General features: G+C 40.2%; 1 protein-coding gene across 4 annotated transcripts in view; it reads right to left on the reverse strand.

Annotated features, from left to right (window-relative positions):
• The window catches only part of eml2 (EMAP like 2), a 41257-nt gene that overhangs the window by 14637 nt on the left and 7967 nt on the right, over positions 1-18653 (reverse strand). For 3 of the 4 annotated variants that reach the window (XM_036149665.1, XM_036149667.1, XM_036149666.1), the window contains exons 2-7: positions 13692-13919; positions 12656-12773; positions 11636-11737; positions 2602-2630; positions 1562-1691; positions 1212-1361 (exon numbers count right to left, since the gene is read on the reverse strand). In XM_036149665.1, the coding sequence (XP_036005558.1) occupies positions 1212-1361; positions 1562-1691; positions 2602-2630; positions 11636-11737; positions 12656-12773; positions 13692-13919 (757 nt within the window). Of the gene's footprint in view, positions 1-1211; positions 1362-1561; positions 1692-2601; positions 2631-8794; positions 8930-11635; positions 11738-12655; positions 12774-13691; positions 13920-18653 lie in introns of those variants that run through there. The other variant, XM_036149668.1, reaches the window with a different exon arrangement.

Genomic DNA, 18653 nt, shown 5'->3' on the forward strand with positions numbered 1-18653 from the left:
CAATTGCTTTACTTTTAAATTCAGTGCTGCACCTTATACTGTATTTTAAATCTACTGTAAATTACAAGCTGTATTCTTGCACAAATGCAAGAATAATTTAATTTTAACTGCAATTTGCAAGCTATATGCAACAAAATTTCGTTCTGTACGCACTCTGTGCATACAAAATGACAAATAAAGTTGTCTAAGTCTAAGTCTAAGTCTAAGTCTTCGTTTTCCCAGCATGCCCCAGGAGGGGTTCGGTGTTTACATGAATCTGGCTCCACGCAGAGAGCTCAATCAGAAAGCCAGCTGGTGCCAGCTAATTAGATCATAGTTTTAATTAAACACAGACACTTCCACAAACCCCTTTACTGAAACTGAAGACTAAGCAACGGAGTCAGGAAGGAAACTTTTGTGTGTGCGTTAATACGGTAAACCGCCCAGAGGGGATCATTTCTAAGTCTGCGCATTTTCAGGAGAATCCGCATGAAAACATCAGGAAGCAGACGTCTGCTTTGAATACAGCCTTACACTACCCGACAACTTACAGCGCTCGTTTACTCAGCTACTGGTCAGAACTTTTTTTTTTTTAAATATATAAAAAAAAAAATATTTCTCTAAATATCTTTAAAGGAAATGGCAATAAAAGTAAGTCTGAGAACAATTACAGGAGCGATAAAACCCCAAAAAGTTCATTCCCAAAACACGCAAAACATAAAGATCTGAAAAAGGTGAATCTGTTCCAGAAAATGTGTGAATTTAAAATCGGAAGTTCTGCAAACAAAAAACAAGCCGAGTTAAGTTTGATGATGAAGCAGAAGATCCCAGAGCTCCGACTGGAAGCTTTCAGTCTGATCCAGGCTGGCATCAACAGGAAATCTGGGGAAATGAAGCAGCGGCGGCTTTTCATGAAGGCTCTTAACGGTAACGGCAGGCCATTAACGAGTTTTTAAATGGGATTTATAATTTAACAGGAAGTCTGCATAAAAAGGGGAAATTAGTTAATTAGATCCGTCATTGTGGTTCTGACAAAGTCTCTGAAGTTCTTTAAACCACCCAAGTTTTTCTTTTTTTTAGAAAACTAATTCAGCTGCTTGATTTTCCTGCATGCCCCCCCACCCCACCACCCACACTGAAGAAACGGAGTCAGAAACCAGGTGTTGGGCTTCACTCCATGGCTGGAGGATTCTGGGACAGTCGGAGAAGAAGGTGAAGTCTCGTCTCCTCACCATTTGACGTCGTCGTTGTGGCCCAGGTAATGTCTCTGCTGCTGCTCCTCTGTGTTGTACAGCACCACCACCGAGGCGTTGAAGTACACGATCTCCCCGGTGGGCAGCAGGTAGAGGTTGGAGCGGCAGTCGCGGCCGCGGTAGCCGTACCTGGCCCAGGGTTCAGTTAGGGAAGACGGCTGAAGCTGGTGAGGAGCGGCCAGAGCGAGAACTTTACAGCCTTGATGTTTAATAAAAAGCTGTAGAACATGTTGATAGAAAAAAAAGAAAATGATTTCTCATCCATTCATTTGGCCCTGAATGAATAAAGAAGTTCTCTCTCTCCATCTCTGCCTCCCATCAAAGGATACACCCATTGCAGCTTCAGCTTTTTGTCCGGGAGCGCCACCTTCTGGTCCAGGCTGTAGCTCTCCCGCTGCTGGTCTGGGGCGTGCATGGTGACGGGACGACCTCGGAGGAACATCCTCACGTATCCGTCCTCTGGAGCAGAAAACAGAGAATAAAATCACAGAGCGGATCAGTGGTTCTGATGAGCGAAACGCAGGGACATGCAGGTCGAGCCTAAAAAAAAAAAGCCGCGTGGCGTTCAGGAAAATGAGAGAAACTTTAATCTGTTGCTACATTTAGAAAGTTTTCAATTGAATCTAAAAAGCCTGACAGTATTTCACATCAGCTAAGTGAAACAAGCAGCTAAATTCTGAACAGATAAACTAAATCTTAGTTTTACCGCTTAAGTAACAGCATAACGTTGATGTTACAAGCAGGATTAGAAAGAAGCAAACCTCGGCAAGTCGTCTGCAGTGTTTAAAACTGCTGACATTAGATTTTCTGTCAGCATCTGTAATCTTTTAAAGACAATTTGTGTTGCCGTGCTTGGCAGCTTATGCAGATTCATTGCCATCCCCATGCTTTTTCTAATTTTGTCCTGTGACAACCACAGATGTCATCATATTTCTAAAAAAGGGATCTTGAGCAATAAACCAAAATAAATTAGTGCATGATACTGAAAAAGGAACAATAAGGAGACAGTCCACATATTTGCCATGATTTTTTTTTTCAGATATGGATTGAAGAAAGCTGTTTGGAGCTCTGGATATCATTTTATACCCTAACTCTGCTTACACCGTCACCACATCTGTGTTTCTTTGTTATTGTTCTGACAAATTTTGATGCAAACTGGTGGTGCTGGATTTTCTTTAGGGGTCTTACATTAAATGGAGTGGAATACAAATTATTTCTATTGGTAAAAAATAAATAAACAAAGTCCTTTTCTTTCCACTTTCCATTTATCTAACACCTTCTGTTGGTCTATCATATAAAAAAAAAGATTCAAGTTTGAAGTTGTGATGTGAAAAAAAAGTTAATTATTTTAAAAAAGAGGTTGTTTTACCTGCATTGTAGGTGCATTCTTTGGATTTGCTGAAAAAAAGACAGAAAAAAAAGATCAATCATCTGTGTATCGTTTACTGATCAGCAGCATTAGATGGTTTTCCATTCTGAAAGGAAAAAACAGCAGACATGAAGCCAGAGAGACCATCAACCATCCGTAGAGTAAATGCAGCAAGCAGTGCCCATATTTCCCCACCCTTTGACTTTGTGTCCCTCCATAACCCTCCTCCTACCTCCGGGCTTCGACTCTCATCACTTAATTTGACTAGACAGCAAATGGAAACATCCGAGTCAGCAGAAACACAGCGTGGACCACAGCTTTTATCTGCACAGGATTAGCTGCAGAACTCATGAAGTAACAACAAGCCGTTCATTAAATAAAAAAAGTTTCATCCCTCTAACATGGTGGAAAGCGTTGTGGACATTGATTCCATCTGGAAACCCGTCTCATTTGATGATAAAAACCAGGCGACAGATTACTCCGGGCCTTTAAAGCATAAAATAGCAGCGCTGCTCCTCCTCCACCTGCCTGCTAAGCACTGCCACTCAGCTGCGTGAAAGGTAGCTACTAAAATTTCCCTCTTTTGCAAAAACAGTCAGTCTTTTGTGACGTAAAATATTTCCAAAGACTCTGTTAAAACTAAATATAGTCACAACAACGCTAATTTAACACTAGCAGGTAACGAGCTTTAAGTAGCAGGTTTTCTGGCCACCTGTCCAGGTAGACTAACCAGGTAATATCATTACTTTAAGACAATTGCTGCAACCAGAAGCAAAGGTTTTCCTGCACATGAAGTACTTACAATAAATAGGTGTTTTTATTTTGTGCAGTTGTCTGTGCATCCAAAAATAAGACAACTGTGATAATAAACATACCTGTTAACGTTAGATTGTTTTTGCACAACCAGGAACAATTGTAGGCTTTCGGTATCATGTCAACGTAATTAGATGATGTTATTTACTTTTGTTAAAGGTTCTTGTATCACACTCATACCAGCCCATATGCTTTTTGGATTATAATCTCTAATCTTATACTAATGTAACTACGGTTCTATTCTGTTCATCATCCTCTGCTCTTTGCATGCAGCTGATTCAAACATTTGCACACTCATGGTTTATTTTTTTTGTATATAAAGGACGCATGTTTGTTTATTGCTGGTATGCCCTCAGATTTCCTCTCAGGTCTTTTCTCTATACTTTTTTTTTTCTTTTGCATTGTTACTCTTCCTATTTATTGGTATTCAGAGTTTAGAACAGAATTTCATTGCGCTGGAAACATGTTTCTGTCAAGTGTGAAACTTGAATAAACTGCGTTGAAGACGCAAAACAAACAGTCTGTTAATATTGAAACTGACAGACATGATGAAACGGATCAGGGAGCAACAACAGAGACGAGGACTGAGTCCATGTTTCAGATTTAAGGGCAAGAACTTCCATTACTACATGTGTTTTATTTTCTTTGATGAACAGGAAAAGACTAACAAGTTTTGCACAGCTTTGTGGCTGTTAAAAAAAAAGAGACAAAGTACAGAGATCCTATTGTAGCCATGAATACAGAGGATTACACGCAGTGAGGGCCCAAATGTTCAGGGAAAGCCAGACAGTCCAACAGATTCAATGTGATGCAGGATGACAGCGAAGTTCTGCACGCTTCTGCAAGAAAATACAGTAATTCGGCCTCTGCTGAAGCTCGTAATCCCACCTCTGCTGCCCCTGAGTCAGCTGTCATTCAGCCAATCAGAACTGCAGTTTGAGCACTTCGGTGGTTGCTGACCAGCAAAGCCCAACCTGTCAGGGTGCCATCAGCCAATCAGCTGACATGCTGGACGTCGCTGCAGCGACAGAAAATGTGATGACGCACAGACCATCATCATCATCATCATCATCATCATCATCATCCAGATAAGTTCTGGTAAGATGCGTGCAGATCAAACAGGACGGGTAAAAGGCAAAAAGACGACTGATGAGTCAGAGAAGGAGATCTGAGCCTGTAGGTGTTTCAGGAGGACAAAGCGTCTTCAGAAGATTAAAGGCCAGGCTGCTCACACAACAGACGTCTGATCTGTCCCTGGTCAGGCGGGGGCCAGCAGGCCCGGTGTCGGCTCTTTTAACTAACCACATAAAGGCCCGTTTGTTTTCTGCACTCTGCATGTGGGTCTGCCAGGCAGACGAGGCGCGGCGCGGCTGCAGCCAATCAAAGCGCAGCGCTGACCTGGGATCAGTAATTAGAGCAGGGTTTTGCTGGGTAACTGCCGACCAAAACGGGGTAAATGCCTCCACATCTAAAACCTTTTCATAGTGGGCGACAGTCTCCTGGTTTCCAGGGGGAGGAATGCACAAACAGAACGTTCATTACCATGCAGAACATTTTCTGCCCGGCTGCCTGCGCTCTGAAAACGCAGAGACGGGACGGACGAGCAGCAAAGAGCCATCATGCCAGAATCTGGTAAATACCCCGCTTATGATCTCTTTGAATTACGCGTTTCTGAGGAATATTTACCCCAGACAAACAGCAGAGCTCGAGCACAAACAAAGGGTCTATTGACAAAAGGTTCACACACAGACACCAACAATAAGGGAAGGAATCACCCTTTGATGCAATCTGCTGTACTCTGAAACAACATTTCTCCGGTAGCTGTTTGTTTTTTTTCCACCACGGGATAAATATTAGGTAGTTTCATCGTTTAATCAATGGGATGTTAAATAGCTTTAAAACTTTAAAACTCCAGCTCATTTAAAACAAGGGCTTGTCAGAATTTCCTTTCAGACGTTGGTAACGTTGATGTTTACTCTACCTAGAATGACATCCGAGACGATGAAAGGTTCTTTTCACCAGCAGGAACTGACTCAGAAATACCTGTAATACTTAAGTCGAATCGTTGTTTATTGAACCCGTAGCCTAAATATTTAGAAAAATGGCTGTACATTTGTTTTCAGCATACTGAGCTGTGCTAAGTTAAAATCAGAGACATTTCGATCGAGTTCAGAGTGATACGAATCTGAATCAATTGTGACCAACCGTTTATGGATGCTCTAAAAAGAAAAAAAAAAAAAAAAATCAACCTGAATGCTACATATTGACACTCCAAATAACATAAGTAGCCACCAACATTAAAATAATTTGACTAAACATGTGCAGCCTGCATGGTGGGACAGTTGATAGCACTGCTGCCTTACAACAACAAAGTTCTGCATTCAGATCCTGGCCTGGTGTCTTTAAACATTGATGTTCTCTGTAAATGTGAGCGCTCTCTCTGGGTACTCAGTTTAAAAACATGGCTATTAGGTTAACTGTGAGCCTGTGTTTGTTTGTTTTGTCCAGCGTCTCTCTGTGTCGCCCTGTAATGGATTGGCTACGGGTCCAGTCGGTACCTCACCTCTGGCCCAATGACTGCTAGAGATGACCCTACATAGATAGATATAGAAAATGGATGGATGGATGGACAATGTGAGTTCTCAATAACTTAGAATCTCAACAGCACAGAAAAAAAACTGCATTCATGTTCATCTACAAGCTAAAAAGTGACCATAAGTGTTTAAATGACTAAATTACTAAAATATGTAACACAAGGTAAATATAAAAACACTAAATAGCGGGTGACCTACTGTTTCTTCTATTTTACAATAGTTTCATACAGCGGATATGTCTGTACTTTTTACACCAGTTCAATATTGACACTGGGAAAAGAGGCGTACATATATTTTGGGCTCTAGAGTAGAGAGGTTATCATTTCCCTTTTGGTTTTCAAGTACAGATAACGCTTTTGAGGATTTACAGCAGGGGGCTTCAATTCCAGGCCTCGAGGTCCAGTGTACCAAAACTCACGTTAATCAAATGTAAAACATTTATGAAAATAAAATAACTTATTAGTTATGACAAAAACACATAGCGGACAGCAGTCAGCAACTCCAAAACTGAATAATAATAATAAAAAACTTTATGAAGACCAAGATTTGCTAGCCAAGATCTGCACAGCCCTTTGTGCCGTTTGGTTTAATCAAGTATTTAAATAGATTGCCATACCACCTGTTGTATTCCTGCTATAAAACTGTCAGGTGATTTCAGTGTTCAGCCCCGCAGCAAGAAGCAATAAAGTGGTGGCACCAGGAGCAGAAAAACCAGTTCACAGTGTCGTCGTCCCAAAATTTGTGCCAAAATTTAGAATCCAAAAGGAGAACTGATCCATTTCAACTCAAGCTTGTTTCAGCTGTTTGGAGCTCAGTGCTCGGCTCAAATTAAAAAGAGGTGCTCTTTGTTGATAACCATTCACAAATGAGACCTGATCCCAGCTCAGTAAGAATAATTCATGAGATCTTATGTGACTTTGGCTTTTCCTGGGCGCTCTGTTTTTACATGCAACAACAATATTAGTAGTTCTAGCTCCAAATTAGCAGACAAACATTTTCCCTACACTCCACTTCATAGGATGATCTTTTCCTCATGAGCTTACTCAAACTAAAAGACTTAAAAAAAATAAATTAAAAAAAAGCCTCAAGTAGCTGGGAGAAGGCCCTGCAGTAAAACCAGCGAGGAGGAAATGGCCGTTCCTCTCTCACTAATGGTTTGTGGCCTCCTTTAACCGTGGGATGAGTGGGAGCGGTCAAGTACGCATCCATCTGCTGATCCATTAGGACTTAAGTGCTGCGGCAGAAGACGGAAGTTTATAAACCCTTTTCTGCAATATTTCACTCAGATAGTCCAAATCATACAGAATTAGAATACAGTTTCATTCCCTCTGAAGAGAAATCAGATCATTTAGACAACGTTGATCTTTACAAAGTGCCTCTGGTGCTTTAAAACAAACACCTTTGTGGGGGAACTCTTGGAGTTAAAGTATTCATAACTGTATTTAGTAATAAATGAAGCCAAAAATGTGCCTTTAATCGATTGCTGGTGTTGCAGAAGGCTCCCGTTTAATCAGCACGGTCGCCGCATGTCAAGCAGGAAGTCTAATCAATGTTATGAGTTTGACACGAGCAGCTTCACTAATTATAAGCGCCTGCCGGCCTGTGGGGACCGAGCTGCAGCCAAACTCCCTCTGCAGCATTTTGACTTCCCGTTGATCTGCAAAGTTAATTATTGATGGCAGTTGATGCAAACACATCCACAGCAGGTGATGGCCGCGGCAGGTGGTAACAGGTGGCAACATTGGCGTTGTCTTCAGAACAAAGAAGAAGCTGCGTCCCTTCTGCAGGTTGGACATAATAACCTGCTGACTGACAGATCCGCTGAGCTTTCCGTGCCCTGACTCCTGTCACGTCCACCTTCCTCATCTGCTTGTTCTTCTAATAACGGCAGACATCCAGCAGGTCTGTTTGCTTACAGCAGCATAAAAGCCCCACCAGCTAATGAAACACAGCAGACTGATGCATTGCACAATGCTTTTTTAAGCTAGGAGATAACCAAACTAGTCTCTCTCTTAGGAGGCAAAAAAAAAAAACATCCTAATTGACACAGATCAACAATTCTACACTGCAAAACGGAAACTAAAAGTAGGTAAAAATTTCTTGAAATAAGTATATTTTTCCTTGATTTGAGCAGGTATGTAAGACTATTTGCCAATGGAATAAGATTTATGCACTTAAAATAAGAACAATTCATCTCCATCATCTTATTTCAAGTGCAGGGTATCTAATTATCTTATTTTAGGGGTAAAATATACTCATCCCACTGGCAAATAGTCTTATTTACATGCTCAAATCAAGGAAAAGTATACTAATATTAAGAACATTTTACTTACTTTTAGTTTTTTTTTTTTTGCAGTGTAACAAGAAAGTTGTAAATTGGCCGCCCAGGTTGACATAATCTGGCCAGAGCCCAGCAACACATCAGCCTCTTGCTTGGTTTGTATTATGTCACTATGCTGCTGCTGCTGCCCCTCCCCACAGCTCTGTAGAGGGAGAAACTAACCACATCCATTCGCTCGCGTGACAACAGTTTCACAAAACGAAAAGCTAAAAAAAAAAAAAACTTCCTCTGACTGTCCTGAGCTCCAAAGCTAAACGTTTCCAGGGCGATTAAAGCACTAATGTGTTCCAGCAGCCATTCTGTCACTCAGCAATCCCTCCACATTTAGTCAAAAACCCTGTGAAGGCACACCAGGGTGGAGCAGAAACAGCAATAGGTGCTCTCTGCCTGCAGATCCCAGCAGATCTCTGAGGAGTGGAGGTTGGTTTGTGGAGCAGGTATTTACCTGGTGGATCGCTTCATGTCTGCAGCCTTTTCCGTTAGAGCCAACACTTCACAGCAGTCAGAGCAGTCCTGTTCAACGGCCACACCACAACACAGACTTCCTCCTTTGCTCTGCAAACTTTTAGCTCAGCCTAAAGCCTCCTGGCAGCCAATCAGAGGGCAGCTTCTAACCCAGAGCCAGCCCTTCTACCCAGTAACCACACCTCGTTACCAAGAAGGGCCGGAAATTTGACCCGTGGGCAGAAACTGGCAGGAGGAGACTGGGTGACAAGGAAAAGAGCTGCTGAAAATGTACAGGAGGCACCAGAAGTTATACTTCATCCATCCATCTATTTTCTACTTGTTCTACATAAAGAGCAAAACATTAGTTTTGATTCAATTGTTGTTTGAGAAAATAGATTAAACTTTTCAGATCTGTTTAGTTCTTTTGATTCCTGCAGGTATTAAACATATAATCAAATAGCTTTGTAATCACCTGCCCTATCAAATAAGCTCTATTGAACAAGTAATCTCTCTCTCTCTCTCTCTCTCTCTCTCCCTCTCTCCTCTTCGCTCTCTCTCGCGCTCTCGATAGCTAGATATATATATATATTATATATATATATATATAGATATATATATATATATATATATATATATATATATATATATATAGCCAAAAAAAAAAATTGTCATCATATTTATTTTTTACCTGCTACACCAAATGTGAGCATGCAATATTTTTATCAAACAAATTAGTTACATTTTCAGTATTAATGGGATGTTCAAATCATTGATCAGCCCCATCTGCATTTGACTAAAACTCGTTAGATATATGTGGTCCTACTGTGAAACTCAATTAACAACCCCACATTTTACAAAGAATAATACTTTGTGTGTCGTACCTAACATTTTCAAAAATAAGAAGATTTCATTGTCTGTAATCATTTTGCCATAATTAGAAAAATACCTCCATCTGCATCAACCACTTGTGGTGGGCCATATCATTCTTAAAGGGCAACTCACCCCCAAATCAACTATTGTTTTTGCCAAAAACACAGTTAACATGGTTGTCTTATTGTACTGTTTATATATCCTGGTCATTATTTTGACTAATTAGTGGATATTTGTTGAAATCCTGATTTTGTGTCTAAAATTGTCAGTGTGGCGCCAGCTAGGGTTAAACGGTGGTCTTGCATTGAATTTCGAACCCGTATTGTTATTGGTTAAATTTTTGTGGCAAAATTTGGAGAAACTAATGTCAGTAGCTCTGCAGCTGTGGCATAGGGCAAGTGATTTTACCATTTAATCAGTATAAAGATTAATTATTCGTTATTACCATTAAAGACATCGATAATGTAATTTTAACTAGCCGTAATGTCACTGTGACTAGTACGAATTTTGATTCAAGATAAGATACCTGCAACATAAGCAAAATTATGTTGCAGATATCAGTAATTACTGTCCAGTCTTGTGATTAAATGTTACTCCTCTTGCCATAAAGCTGTCTCACAGGCAGACCGCTGGAATATGCTTTTACACGGGGTTGAGTTACACTTTAAATTGTAGTCGAGGGGCCGCACAATATCAGTTCAGGGGCCACAAATGCAGTTTTAATCACAAATGAATCTGGACAAGGCTGCTGAATTTGCACAAATGTGCCAAAATTATCCATTTTAGGTTCACTGCCCTCAAATTTAGGTAATTTTGGTTTTATTTTCAACAACTCCTCCACAGAGGAGTTGTTGTTCTGAACAATGTCCGGTTCTGTGGCAGTAAAACAGACCCAAGTCATCCGCCACTGTTTGACAGTCTTTGTGCGGTATTTGTGCAGATATGCCGTGCTTCCTTGTGGTATTTTCAGATAAAACCTTCACAAACTTGGTGTCATGTTCAACCCTTCTAAACAAGCAATGCTTGTTCAGTGTTTTTCTAGTCGTCCTGTCATGAACTTTAACCTTTAAGAAGCTCACACGTTCTGTACAATCACATAATTATTGTCATTTTTCCTATTTCTCTCACATTGTCAGAGCTTGCTGAGATATCCACTTCTGGGAAGATGTGAAGCTTTTCTAAATATTTTCCACTAGTGAATAGTCTCTTAGTGTCAATAAATAGACTTAACTCCTCCCCTGTTGGTCAGCAGCAACATTTGTTTGTCATTACTGTGTTCCTTCTTCCCTAGCATTGTATTAACAACAACTATGTGCTCCCATTGACTGTACACAAAATGTTAGAAATGTTCTTTTTACGATGAAGATTTTAAGATTCGTGGGCAGGAGCAGATGGTCTTTTTAGCCATAAACTTTCATTTAAATTAAAATTACTTGTTGATAAAGAAATATGAAGATGTGGAACTTTATTGATCCCATGGGAACAAATGAATACTTTTTTATTAAAAGAATCCTTGGAATATCATGGATCATGGATCATGGACTTGCTGGGAGACAAACATTGGACAGGCTTCTGGTTTATTCAGCCGATGCCTAAAATGATCAATTTAGTTTTTCTCTCTCTTTAAATGTTCATTCCTGACTGACATGCAGTCATGGCTGCTAGCAGATAAACAGAAGAAATAACAGACTTTCATTAAATGAGCCTGAATGACCATCTGAGTCCTTTACAAGACTTAGAGGATAAAACAATTTATTGAGCTTCTTCAATTAAAAAAAATTACATTATGTTAGTAGTTTTCTTTTTATATATATATATATATATATATATATATATATATATATATATATATATATATAAAAATAAACCAAATAAGCTCCATTTTTTCCACCTGTCCAATATGCCATGGAACTGGTGGTTGAAGACGCAGAAATAAAGTTTTTACTCGATTCTCTCCAGCAGAAGTTACCTTTTTCCACCGGAGGAGCTGCTGGAGGAGGTGGTTCGGCTCCGGCTCTCTGCTGCCATCTCTCTGCGAATCAGGGTTAGTCTTTCTGTGGACATGCTCTTCCTGGAGGGGGAAAGAAGAAATAAAGAGATCTGAACATCCCGAACATTAATGTCATTGTGCAGTTTAGGGATGCTTCAAGGTGATGGCAAATCTGATGAAACTGGAAATAAATGTTACTGATCATATTTATCCCAAAACGTTAAGTTTTGATTTGAGACAAAAAAAACTCCAAAAAACAAATAGGTATCTGAAGTTAAATTATTAGAAAAATGAATAAACATTTAATGTACTTGAGCTGAATCAAAGTGACGATTAGAGTTTGATCACCTTTTAACAAAATGCAATTTGCTACATTGAATATAATTATAAAAACGTGTTTTGGCCTCTGTATATGTCATTCAAAAGGTCTAATATATTTACACACACATAATATTTAAATTTAAAAAGAAAACGTTGATATGTTAAAAATCATACTTGAACTCCCACAGATTTTATGTCAAAGTTTTAAACTTTTTCAGACAGTCTAAAGAAGTAGGGAAGGAAGGAACAAACAAACAAACAAACAAAGGATAGAAGGAAGGAAAGGTCAAGGAAGGAAGTGCAAAGGAAGGAGGGTAGGGAAGAAAGGAAAGGAGGAAAAGAAGGAAGGAAAGAAGAAACCAACAAATGAAGGAAAGAAGGAAGATCAAAGAAAGTCCTGTAAAAAGAGTGAAGGAGGAACTAAATGAAAGAACAAACAAAGGAAAGAAGGAAGGAAAGACCAAGGAAGGAAGGGCAAAGGAAGGAAAGAGCAAACAAGTTAAGGAAAAAAGGCCACAGGAAGGAAGGAAGGAAGGAAGGAAGGAAGGAAGGAAGGAAGGAAGGAAGGAAGGAAGGAAGGAAGGAAGGAAGGAAGGAAGGAAGGAAGGAAGGAAGGAAGGAAACCCAATACCTTATAAACCATCTAGCTTTGCCAGAGTTTTCACTTCCTCCTCCTACCTCTTAATAGACTGCAGCACCTCTTTCTTCGGCGATGACGGCGAGGAAAGGAGGCGCTTCTGCTGAACGTAGCCGTTACTCAGAGGTCTGGAGGGAAGAGCCTGCAGGAGCTGACGCACTGCAATTGTTGAAAACCTTATCAGTGCATCTTAAAGATACTGAAATACCTCAGAAAACAGATAATTTAGCTTCACAAGTGACAGATTATATAGAATGTATGCAGAAAAACTGAATGCATAAAATAAATCAAGCAACTAGGGTTGGATTTAATTGTTTTTTTTTTTTCTTTTTTAAAGGAGCAATAAGTGATTTTTCACCACTAGGTGGAGCTTGTCTGTTGACAAAAACAATGTGCATGAACAAGAGACTGGAGAACAACACAGATAGACGGTGTTTTCCATCATACCATATTCTATCTAAAGACACACATTTAGTTCTTCACAAAACTACTTTTAGTTCTTTCTATCAGAAATAATGAAATTTCACTCATTACTCATTTAAGGGGGGGGTTGAAAAATGAGCCAGAAGAAACAAAGTGGCAGCCATAACGACTGTGATTGAGTCTGTACATTGTTCATTTAAAATATTCTTAAGTATCGGAAACGCAGCGTCACCCTATAGAAAAAGACAGGCGCTAATCATGTTTAGTGTTGCTTCTACTTCTGAGATACAGTTAAGCCCAAAAATCTTCAGAACATGCCAAGAAAGGTAACCCCTGTAGGTAAGATATTGACTGCACATACAAACCCAAAAGAGCCCAAATTAAATAAAGGCCCCTAATTTAAACATTTTACTTAATTTTGCATTTTAAATAACCTTCTTTGTTACTAAATTCTTGTTTTTATTAAATTGTGTGCACAACGCACAGCAGTTGACATAGTTGATGATGTCATAGTAGTCCAGTTAGATTCTAGTAGTTATTGGGTTGTCTTCTCTTACAGTATTTTTAAACCTTTTGTTAACTTGCTGAAACTTTACCCGCAAGATCAAATCTAATTAATTAGGAACAAGGTTAGACACAAGCAAAGGTTTTTACCCTTGGTAGGAGGCGCTGAGGCGGCAGGAGCCAGCGGCCTCCTCCCAGCGTGAGCGCCCCCTGCAGGCGTCCCCTGGCTCTGCTCCTCACAGTAACCCAGCCGACGCAGAGCATCCGCCAGAGCCGCCTTCAGCAGCTGGATCTCATCCTCCTGCAGCTGCAGCCTCTGCTCCAGGTGGGAAACTCTGTCCTCCATGTCCATGTTGCTGCTGGCCGACACCGTGTCATCTGGACAGAGGGTCGGGTTGTTAGCTCAGAGAATAAACACCAGGAAATGTAAGGCCGGCCAAACCGACTCAGAAACATCTCGTATTAAGGTTTAATTTAAAGTGGCCGGGGGGGGTGGGGGGGGGGGGGGAGGAATCTTCAATCATAAGAGCAAAAACTAAGATATTTAGTTATTAAATGTTTTTGCTGAGTCATCCTTTCTGGCTGCAGCTTCATCAGTCAACTGTCAGCGGTTTCTACAGACGAACAGAACGCAGGCGAATCCCAGCCAGTTTGACGTATTAAGAGTCTGCAGCAGAGATAACGAAGCAAAGGTAAACCAACACCAGCGTAAACGGACAGGTTGGAGGAAGAGGAACTGGAAAACGATCTGAGTCAAAGCTGCGGATAGATAAAGCTTTGTTAGCTTCATTATAGCTTCGTAGATTTAGATTTCTAAAGTCAACCAGTTTTACTGTGAGAAGAATTTTGCAATCCAGACTATATACTCTTTGTACCTTTGTTACTGCAGGTTGATTAGGAAGGAAGAAGAGAAAAAGGCCCTCAGCACTACTTCCTCAGCAGGTACCATTAGGGCTTTTCTACATTCCTTCTTCATACCTGGAGTAGACATTCTCCCTGGTTACCTTTGTGATGGTGGACAAGGAAGACCTTAACCTGATGTCCCTCCCAAACACCCTTTCTGCTTGGAGATACCATCTAATCCTTGTTCTAGAGATGCCTCTCCTGGCTGCTGCAGGTCTCCAACGGTGAGCGTAGAAGGATGTTATCACCTCCCTTATCATCCTCCTCACTCTGCATGGAGGAAAATTTTACTATGCCTTTGTCCAGCTGAGTGGCCAGAGGCTATGAGATCCCAATCCAATTCAACTTTACTTGCAGAGTACTTAAAGCACCACACGCGACCAAAGTGCTCTACATATTAAGACACCATAATTAATTAACGAAGAAACTTAAAACAGGGGTAAGAGCGATCATACAAAGCGGGTAAAATGGCATAAAGTATAAAAATCTGCATCTCAAGTGGTGCCGAAGGACAGAAAAAAAGAGATGTGTTCTAAAAAGAGATTTAAGAACAGAGGAGGATGGAAGGATTTTAAAATGAATGCTAAAATTTACCAGCAGCCAGTGGGGAGCAGCTAAAACGGGCGTGATGTGCTCATATCTACTGGTGCGAGTTGAAAGACGCGCTGCCATGTTTTGTACCTCCAGAAGAACCAGTAATAAAGCATAAAGCAGGAATATATGCAGGAATCAAGGTGAGTTGGCCTTGGTCCCACGACTGGGAAACAGACATTCTGACACAAAAGGCTTGAGCTGCATTTCTTAAACTTAACCATAATTACAGAATTAAGGAAGGTTATGCTTAACGTTGACTATAACAGCCTAAAATTTGCCACTTTTACTGTAAAGCGAGTCCAACATAACCATCTGAACCACGGCAGGCAGCGCTGAAGCCCGTTCAGATTATCCAAGGCAAACTGACCCGTAGAGATTATTCATCTGACCCATATGGACAGATTACACCCTGGTACAAACCCAAAAACATGCTTTATATTACATACCGTATAACAGGAAGGCGGACACAACACTGTCCACACGACAGTACAGAGAATTCAGACTGCAAAAACTATCATAAATATAGATTTCTTTTATAATATTTCTGCATTTACTTCTCAGTTATCAAACATTACTATAAAATCTGTTTTATTTTATTTTCCAGTCGATAACTATTCTTTCTTTTTTTTGTTTTTTTGTTTCACACAAATTTGATCTGAGACTTTAACATTTGTTAACCTGAAACCCTTAATAGTTTTGTCTTAAAATACTCTCTTTTCTATCCTGAGACAAAATCTGTCTGGATTTAAATGCAACCCATTATAGCTTTAGCTGGTAATCCTGTTCAGAAACACTTTGTTGTACTGGGTGAAATGGTCCTTCCATCCTGAGAGTAGTAAATACATTACATATTCAGAAAAAGGAGGTTAAAAAATGTAGATCTCTGAGAGCTGCAGGCATGTAAAAACTGACCAATCCTGTCATCCGTCCAAATAGAGAGAACCAATCAGATTCATGTCCCGTCACACATGCCAATATTTCTGACGTGCCCACGTTACACCAGTGTCCGTGCTCGTTCCTTCATAGTCTCTGCGCATGCACACTTCTAGTGTTTATGTATCCGCTTAGCTTAGCGGTTAGCTTAGCGGTTAGCTTCAGTGTTAGGCGTTTTTTGTAGCTCCGCTGCTCTCACCGTAGACTTTGAGAGTCACAAGAAGCGAACTGCGTTCATGTTTATGAGAAGAAGAGGAAGGCCTCAGTAGAAAGAAATAAGACCTGAGTGGATTTGGGAGATTATTTCACGCGACCTCCTTGAGTAGCGGAAGAGCAGGTAAGACGGTTTTGTTCATGTGCAGTTATTTAAAAAGGGACTTGGCCGTTTTTTATTTACATTTCCAGAAAAATCGCCGACTCTACCATGTCCACATATTAACAAGCAGATGTACCATAAAGGTTTTTAAGGAAAACATCTGATGACATATGTTAAAACGTTTGAATAAATACCAACTATAATACATACAAAACCTACAAAATGCCTTTGATACAGTATACTGTAAAATTTAACCCAAAAATCTAAAAAAAAAAAAATTTGGCTTAAAGGAAACTTCATCATTGGTTTCATTCATATTTCCTATAAAAAATAAAGAGCAATGTAACCCTATAAGTTTATAGGTTTACAAAGCAAACCACAGGACTTCCAGAACAACGTCCTGTGGACAGATAAGACCGAGTTTGACGTAATGCACATGGATTATTAAGCAAACAACATATCAGCACAAGCAACTGCTAACTTCTCTGCAGCACAACGTTGGAGGTGTGATCTAGTCTTCTTTTTCAGCCAGAGGTGATAAACCCCTTCAGGTAATAGAGTCGACCATGGACATGAACAACCCAGGTGATGCAACGGTCTAGTCAAAGCCCAGAACTGAACCAGATTGAAACGCTGTGATGGGACCTCATGAGAAGTGTGGAGAAATAAACCCTTAATAAACTTAGCAACACCCACAACCCTGAAACCAATATGTTTCGGTTCAACCAGGTTAACTGAACTATGTATTACCTAAACAAGCATAGAAATGTTAAGAAAAATGTGTTGTAGGTTCATTTAAAACTAATACATGGGGTTGAGTTAATTACATTAGCCAGAGTGTTCCCACAGGAAGCCAATACTTAGCAGCCATCATGCATTACCTCAGACCTGCAAGTTGAGCCCGGGCAGCACTGTATAGGCAGCACTGTTACTCCTACTGTAATATATTTCACTGTCAAATGAAGCAGGAAAAGGCTGCAGGGAAATCAAACTTCTGATTTACATGCAATTATCCGGCTCGGGGGAGATTTGCATGGCAGAAGTGACCAACAGAATAATGTCGGATTATCTTCGCTTCTCATCACGCTTTCACTTCTTTCTTTAAAAAAAATCTTTTGGGTTAGAAACACAAAAGAAAACAACCAGAAAGTTAAAACTTCTAAACCTCAGAAATAAATGGAAAAGCAAAGGAACCAAATAAAGCAACAAATTGTTAGAATCTGACGTGGGAGAGGACAGACTGTAGGTGGGAGGAGATCATGAGCGAGAAACGTGATGGAAAAGAGCGAGCACAGAAACTGCATGTTTGTCTAAACTGCAGTAAAAATTAGACACGGCGAGTCAAACAAGGTGAGATAGGGATGTTGTTTTAGCGTCACGTGGCTTCAAAAACCAACTTATTACGTCTGATATGCGCTTCGCCAAGAACAGGAGATAAAAAATGACCCATCACGACGGTCTCTATTTTGATCAGTTCACTGGAAAATTACCAGGACAGTTTTAAACTGCACGAGGGTTAACTTTAAGACGCTTTAGCTGAACGCAAAACTGAGTATTTTACAGAAAAGATGGTGTCATAAGAAGGTTTATCTTCAGCACTGATACAATTTTAGCGCATTTCACATTAATCCTCTGGATGTGTGAAAAAGCTGTGATGACAACATGACAAGATTACAGGTTTAAAAGAAGCTTGATAAAAATGAACCTCAGCAGGAATCCAGCAGCACCAGCAGGCTGCTTCTGAAAACATCTCCTTCTGAATAATACAATTAAAGAACCTTTCAAATCCTCCTGTAAAGTCAAAAAAATATCAAAATATCATCACTGAGTGCAGGAAGCTGAAAAAGTATTCTCCCTTTTACACGTTTCGTCTGTTTTTTCAGCTTTTTCCCATCACGCTTACAGATTTCTGATCATTTAACAAATTTTTATAAGGAGGCAGAGATAGCCAGAATCCAAACAAGTGTTCGTAAACGGACTCGTAAACGGACGCCCTGGACTTTCTCCTCTAGTATTTTCTGCCAGAGAGCAGGATTCGTGGTTCCATGAATTACAGCCAGTCATCCAGATCCTGAAGGAAGGAAGCAGCCCAGACCATCACACTACCACCACCATGCTCGACTGAAGGCAGGACGTTATTTTCCAGAAACGCTGATAGTTTTACACCAGATGTGAGAAGATGCACATCACAGACGGTTTTCTTAAAAGTATTGGGGAACATAATCATTTGGGGGGGACTGAGATGAGCTTTTGTATATTTGTGAGTCAGTAGAGGTTTTCATCTTGGAACAGGACGCCATCCACAGCAGCATGAACTTCAACAAGAATTTGTAGTAAAAAGAAATCCACAAAGAGTTGTTGAATCC

The sequence above is a fragment of the Fundulus heteroclitus genome, chromosome 18 (genome assembly GCF_011125445.2).
Source record: "Fundulus heteroclitus isolate FHET01 chromosome 18, MU-UCD_Fhet_4.1, whole genome shotgun sequence".
In the NCBI taxonomy this organism is placed as follows: domain Eukaryota; kingdom Metazoa; phylum Chordata; class Actinopteri; order Cyprinodontiformes; family Fundulidae; genus Fundulus; species Fundulus heteroclitus.